The sequence below is a fragment of the Portunus trituberculatus genome, chromosome 37, assembly GCF_017591435.1.
Source record: "Portunus trituberculatus isolate SZX2019 chromosome 37, ASM1759143v1, whole genome shotgun sequence".
Classification (NCBI taxonomy): domain Eukaryota; kingdom Metazoa; phylum Arthropoda; class Malacostraca; order Decapoda; family Portunidae; genus Portunus; species Portunus trituberculatus.
The window spans coordinates 14247939-14255438 of record NC_059291.1 but is presented as its reverse complement, the minus strand read 5'-3'; the positions used below and the strand labels follow the sequence as shown (position 1 = coordinate 14255438).

The 7500-nt window shown below is 35.6% G+C and overlaps 1 protein-coding gene across 1 annotated transcript in view; it reads right to left on the bottom strand.

The window, feature by feature from the left end:
- LOC123514253 overlaps positions 1-7500 on the bottom strand; it is a 23279-nt gene that overhangs the window by 15479 nt on the left and 300 nt on the right. The window contains exons 2-3 of the mRNA XM_045272001.1: positions 4883-4987; positions 609-1466 (exon numbers count right to left, since the gene is read on the bottom strand). Coding sequence (XP_045127936.1) covers positions 1004-1466; positions 4883-4987 — 568 coding nt within the window. The 3' untranslated portion in view covers positions 609-1003. The remainder of the gene's footprint in view (positions 1-608; positions 1467-4882; positions 4988-7500) is intronic.

The window sequence follows — 7500 nt, the reverse complement described above, 5'->3', positions numbered from 1 at the left end:
AGTTCCCATTTTTCTTTAAAATTTTCATTTTCAAGTGAAGGGTGTATATGTGGTAAGTGCATGTAGTTTTGTGGTTGTGACTGCCCCCTTTAGTTATGAGACACAATACATACATACATATATATATATATATATATATATATATATATATATATATATATATATATATATATATATATATATATATATATATATATATATATATATATATATATATATATATATATATATATATATATATATATATATATATATATATATATATATATATATATATATATATATATATATATATATATATATATATATATATATATATATATATATATATATATATATATATATATATATATATATATATATATATATATATATATATATATATATATATATATATATATATATATATATATATATATATATATATATATATATATATATATATATATATATATATATATATATATATATATATATATATATATATATATATATATATATATATATATATATATATATATATATATATATATATATATATATATATATATATATATATATATATATATATATATATATATATACAACCAAAAGCGTTTAACAAGTACCTAGTCTTGAATTTGGATTATAATCAAACAACAGCCATTCTGTGTACTTTAATATTACGTATATTGAATGTGTTATTGAAATGTCTATTACCTTACCTACATCTTTTTGTAACATGTTATCATACACCCATTCAGGAATATCATTCTTAACACATACTATTTTTTCATCAATATATGTTATCAATTTGTGTATTCAAGGCTTAGCCAGTCCTTTTATATGAATGAATAATAATCTGTCTATATACACAGGCCGGCGATCCCACTTAGCGGTGCCTCATACATAACACAGAAAATACCACACATTCATACATACACATTTTATCCCCATTGGCTCCTAGTGGAAAGGTTACAGTCTCGTGGACCACCATAATGATAATAAGACATTCATAATTCAACTATAAAGATGCGTGATTTTTTTTTATCCAGATACTTTCATGCGTCATACTCCAGCCTGGCAACTTTGCAATCCCCGCTTGAGAAGCATAATTGCCCATGTCAATGTACGCATGGGGAATAAAACCAATGAGGGCAGATTGCATCCTCGCTAATGTCATGCTCAGTAGCGTAAAAAAACCAAGTCTCCGGAACCTCTTGTCTGTTTTCATTTTGCCCATGTCTCCTATGGGAGCTGAGCAAATCCAAGACACTGGTATTTCCTCGTCTCCAGCAACAGGAAGATTCTCTGGGTCTACCGTTGCCTCGTGTGCACTGGTTGGATCCTGGTACACTCCTATATAAGGCACGCCCTCTGCCATCCGGTACATGAGGTCCAGGCGTATTCCACCGTACTTTGCGTTCTCCAAGAGGTGACGCACGCCTGCCCTCCCCAACCTGCACACACGGAAACCAGCCGGGACCCTGTGTATGGAGGGCTATTTGTATTTCCAACATGATTTTGTAGCTACATGTCACAGATGTTTGTTCTGATTTGCTTTGGTTTATCTTGCATGTTTTTGACAGGGTATTATGTTTTTGTTTTCTTTATGTAAGAAGGGAAGAATTGGCCAAGGGTAACAAAAAAGGTCAAACAAAAAGGCCACTTAAATGCCAGTTCCCGAAAAGCGCTGAGAGAGTCAACCAAAAGAAAGAGATAAATGTCTTGAAACCTCCCTCTCACATCAATTCAGGTCATAATTAGGTGGAGATACAGAAGCAGGTTAAGAGTTCCAGAGTTTACAAGAGAAAGGGACTGAGAGTACTGGGTTTGATGGAGGAGACAGTAGACACCTGCCGAAATGATAATTACTCCCAGTGAGGTCTAACAACACTGATTCAGGGCGTGATGTGGACTTTTCATTAAAGCCAGCTGTGACCTCACTGAACGTTTCTCTTTTGTCTCACAACACAAGGGGGCAGTCACTGTCTCCCCTCTAAAGACAACTCTCTTCCTTCACACAAAACTACTTGCATCTAACTGCACATACATTCTTCATACAAAAATTAGAATTGGAAAATAAAGCTAATTCCTTTACCATCCTCGGAGTCCCATTCCAACCATATTTCTTGCAAACTATTTGGGGACTGGCACCTCCGTGATCCTCTTCTTTTAATCCCAGTTTACGTTGCCCTTGGCTGAGTTTTCCTCTTACATAAAAAAAGGAAAAAATTGTGCGATTGAGAGCTGGACAGAATAGGGGTCAAAGAAATAAGAAAATCTTGTACAGCGAGGCCGTGGAAGGAGGTGAAACATGCCGGTAGCAAGATCATAAGAGGTGTTTCGAGCTTGCAGTGATGATTACTATGGTTTTCAATGTAGCTCACACACAACCACTTCACCTTACCTGAGTGTATGAGTGTCCAAGTCAGCTTCATAGGTGTAAGTCAAGCAAGTCATTAACTGGACTTTCACTCCCTTCTCCTGCATGAGTCTCACCAAGGGCTCGGCAGCGTAGGGAGGGATGTGTTCGATGAGAAGATCAGTCTTCCTCGCACCTCCCAATCAATTCAAGGATGAAGACCTCAGGGTTTCTATAAGAGTGCTAACTTCTTTCTTTAGACAGAATATTCCGATGCGTTGAGTGTTTGGAATGATCTGAGAGAGAGAGAGAGAGAGAGAGAGAGAGAGAGAGAGAGAGAGAGAGAGAGAGAGAGAGAGAGTCATTTAACCTATCCAGCTGTCACTATACGTAGTGTTACTGACTCGCTCAACCTGTGTCACCTCTCTCCTGCACTGTACGGTAAGTGGACTGACTAAAGAGGACAAAAAAGAGGAAAGGTATATATATATATATATATATATATATATATATATATATATATATATATATATATATATATATATATATATATATATATATATATATATATATATATATATATATATATATATATATTAGAGATGTATCGGATGTCGAATTTCAGACGTCCGCGGATGCGGATGTATATCTGGATGTAATTTTGCGGATGCAAATGTGGATGCTGATATCAGTCTCTGCTAAAATGCGGATGCAAATGCGTATGCTGATATCAAAATATGACATCCTCGCAGATGCGGATAAGGATGTTTTACGTCAAACGCTCTGACCAAGAGGACAAAAAAAAAAAAAAAGCCTGCTTCAGTGTCAGACCATGCAGACAGCAGAAGTAACAAATAAAAACAAGGTGGGAGAACCAAAATACTGCCAAATGAGTTCGAATGGTGTCTTAATAGTTGATACTTCTCTCTTTGAAAGTATTTAATTCATCTATTTAATTCATCCATGACTAACATATCTGCTGTGCATTTATCCAGTTTCTTTGTCTTAGGGTTAGAAGCATCCCATAATTTTGCACTCTGAAAATACTCAGCAACATTCCTTTGCTTAGCATCTGTCTTTGCTTTTTGCTAAGGTGTTTTTTCTATATTTATTTTTTTTCCAACTTCTTTCTCCCTTTTGCCATTAACTCTTCAAACTGTTCTTTATGCACTGATTTCAAGTGGTTTTTCAAAGATGTAGTTCCACGTCCCTTTCGTGAATAATCTTTCTTGCACGACAGACACTGTGCTAGGTCACTTGACTTACTCATGAAATATTTCCATACTTCACTGCTATGTGATACCATTTTTCAGCTGCTATAGCAGTCAGCACACAGAGCAATAAGGCTTTGTAAACTTGATTATAATATCCTTTTAAACACAAACACTGGCAAACTGTTTATCAGCGAGGAGCAAGCAAGGAAGGACCAGTACTTCTTACTTCGAAGGCAAACTCTTACTAAACTGATGATCTGCCAGTGTACTATGCAGGACTTATCTTCAGAATGCCAGTTTACAACTTATGGATCAGCATTATGAATTTTCGAGATGCTTAGCAAATGTGAAAAGAAAATTACTGTATGATAATTCTAGTAAGAAATACATCGAAAAGCCCTCTATAATATTAATAATAATAATAAAACAATAGCTAACATTACACTTCCTCTGTGAAAATCTTTTCATCAGCAACTCACTATATCAGGGAAAACAGGCGACGACAGGAAAACTCATGCGATAAGAAGAGCTCAGCGCTGTCAGTTCATATTTTTCAACATTATTATTTGTATAATTATGGAAACATTCGCAAGGGTGATAAGTCCTCCTCTCCATCTCCCTCTTCACCCCACACACACACACACACACACACACACACACACACACACACACACACACACACACACACATTCATCTGTCGTTACTAAGTTTATAACATTCCACCATTCACAGTTTCTTATTTATTTGCTATGTATTTGTACTTCATAGTCACTATGTAAAATTCGCTCCCTGCTCCTCTCCTTCCCTAAATTCTAGACACATTACGTTGTGTAAGTTTGAAAGGAAATGAATACGTGATATTATTTGCTTTAGTTTTACTAGATAATTCATTTATTAGACACACATCAATAAATTTACTCCACATTTCTAAGCTCTGTCTGAACTCTTAAGTCTGTAAGCACTAGACAGTACTCTGTGAGTCTGTGACTGCGTGTCTATATATTACTCTATAATCTATAGGTGCTGCAATGCATAGAACACATGCGCATCCACACATCCTCTGTAGAGTGCGGATGCGGATGCGGATGAGGATATCCGATACATCTCTAATATATATATATATATATATATATATATATATATATATATATATATATATATATATATATATATATATATATATATATATATATATATATATATATATATATATATATATATATATATATATATGTATGTATAATAGTAAAAACTCCTCAAAAATGCTTCTCGTAAAAGAAAAATGAGTGTAGACCTGGGTGAGTTTAGTCTAGCTCAGCCTCACCTCATTCTCGTGCAGTATCGTGACTGAGCCTGGCCGGTCCCGCAGCACGTAGAAGGTGTCGTGAGAGACCAGGCCCTTTCCATGCTGTACCAGGTTGTTGTACACCTGTTAGTGGGAGGACAGAGAGAAATTTTGCCTTTTCGCTGTAATATGCAACAATTTACACAGCTAAAATAAGGTAGCTACGAATCTTTTTGCAATGTCAATCTTTCTATAAACATTACAAGAAAGTGGCAGCAAATAAAATCCATTGACGGAAAACCAGAAAGAGATTTATACTTTTCACCGTGACATGCAACAATTCACAGCACCATGAGCAAGATATGAAATCTCGGGAAATATTTGGGTCCCGAGATGGTTGTGTCCCCAGACTGCTGGTACCGTGATGCAGTGAGATAAAGTACGTATGTAGATGAGTCAACAAAGTGAATGAGTCAGCCAAAAGAGTGTCACCAATTCATTAAATCTTAACTATTTTTTTTTATCTTTTCAATACTGTGTTTATTACAGGTTCCGCTCCGCATCACAGTGTTGTTGCCACGTACTCCCATAGTGACGGCCACGGTAGGCGTGCGTCAGGGGTCCCCTACGTCATTTTACTATTTGTCTTGTTTGTTGATGACTTTGTATACTTACTTAAGGAAAATCATGGGACAAATGGGCTTCTGTCGTGGTTACACGTACTAATGTTGATGGATAACAGTGCTCTCCACTTCTCGTCGTGGCATGGTTACTAAACTGTCCTTGTTTCTCAATTGTTGTCGAGACTATGCATGATTATCAGTGAAAACACGACTGAATTTTTCGTGATTAATGACGGTCCTGCAGACGACACGCCTTTCTGAGATGTGGAGGATGAGAGTGAGTTGATGCAGTTGGTGGTACGTTTACCTCGGCAGTGTATTTACCAGCCATGGGTCAATCAAGTCTACAGTTGCTGCACATTCTCAAACTAAGATGTGGCATATACTCAAATTTATTTCCTTTCTAAAAAGTATACTCTCTTCAGTGTTACATGGATGTGAATCATGGTTTAATGCAGACCTTCGATCTATGAACAAAATATGTAATCGAGGGATCAAAAAGTTACTTGCATGGAGTGCGAATCTCCATATAAAATTACCATTTTTATTCAGAGTTAGGCTTCCCTCCTTTATGTGCCCTTGTGACTCATAGACAAAGAAAAAAATTAAGAGTCTTAGGCTTGAGAGGCAATACTTTGCAGACGATCCTTGGATATACGCTGCTAACTTGACTCATCCCACCAGTAATCATATCTCAGATTTGATAAACACTGAAGGAAGTGATATTTTTCGAGCCATCGACTCGATGACACATTGTTCTCTGCTCTGAATCTTCGCAAAGAGTGACATATTGACTCCTCAATCCTACATTTACAGTTCATGTGGCATATTGACAGAGGCGTACCCAGGGTTCTCTTTTATTTTGGTCGTACCTTCAACGAAACTCAAAGACCGTCCCTCAGTCGGCTTTGCTTGTCGACTCATGAATTCGCTGTAGAGACGGGAATATGAAATAAGAAAGGCCGCTGCCGCCTGCCCCTGGAGGAAAGGTGCTGTGCAGCTGTGTCGCTGTGCAGACCACCGAGGTGAGTGATTATTCCTCCGATATAGTCCTTCCTCCACACACAGGATATTCGCTCTCAGTTTCACTTTGACACAGTACAGCAATTACTACTATTTTCTTTTATAGTAGATGGAAACCCACAACTATTTGAAGCAATAAACAGTATTATGCAGTTATACAAGTAGAAGCTAAGCTGATTTATCTGAAAAAATATTAAGCACCTGCGCTGGGTGTATTTTTAAAGTTTATTGTGTTCTTGTAGGATTACGGGAGATTTAAATATGTTTGTAAAAGCTTTTAGGGGAATTTACGTTCTTTACTCATTTCTTGTTATGTTTTGTTTTCTATTTAGAATGTGTGGCGATGTCTCAAGTAAAAAGGTTTCATAGCGCCTTTTGCGTTATAAAATTTGTTTAAAGTGTTACGGGTGTTCATTTAAGATTCTTTTCTCTTGAAGACTATTTTTTTTCTTTTTGTGAATGTTAGACATACACTTCATAGGATCATAATGCTATCTATTTCGTTGTTCCTCTTGATAAGTTAGACATTTCATCACTTATGTCTTTTACCTGTTTGGACTCAAAATCATACAAATTTCAGTTCAATTTGCCGATCGAGTTTTATTCTATGGTTTAAAATATTCACCACCATTCGTTTATAGAGGTATTTTGATTTTAGTGCATATATATATATATATATATATATATATATATATATATATATATATATATATATATATATATATATATATATATATATATATATATATATATATTATATCATTTGACGGGCCATAAATGTTATTTCAAGCCAAAATCTATCGTCTCAAAGTAATTTCATTCTTGTCAAATGTTTTGTAATCGAATTTGTGGCCAACAAAAATCTACATATCTATGCCTGTCTTACCGAGACACAATCAGCTACATGAGTCAGCCAGGTGAGTAAAGGCAGAGATAAAGAGCAAAAGTAAGCCAGGTGAGTAAACTAGGAAAGAATATGTATGCCTGTCTTACCATAGCACAACCATAAAG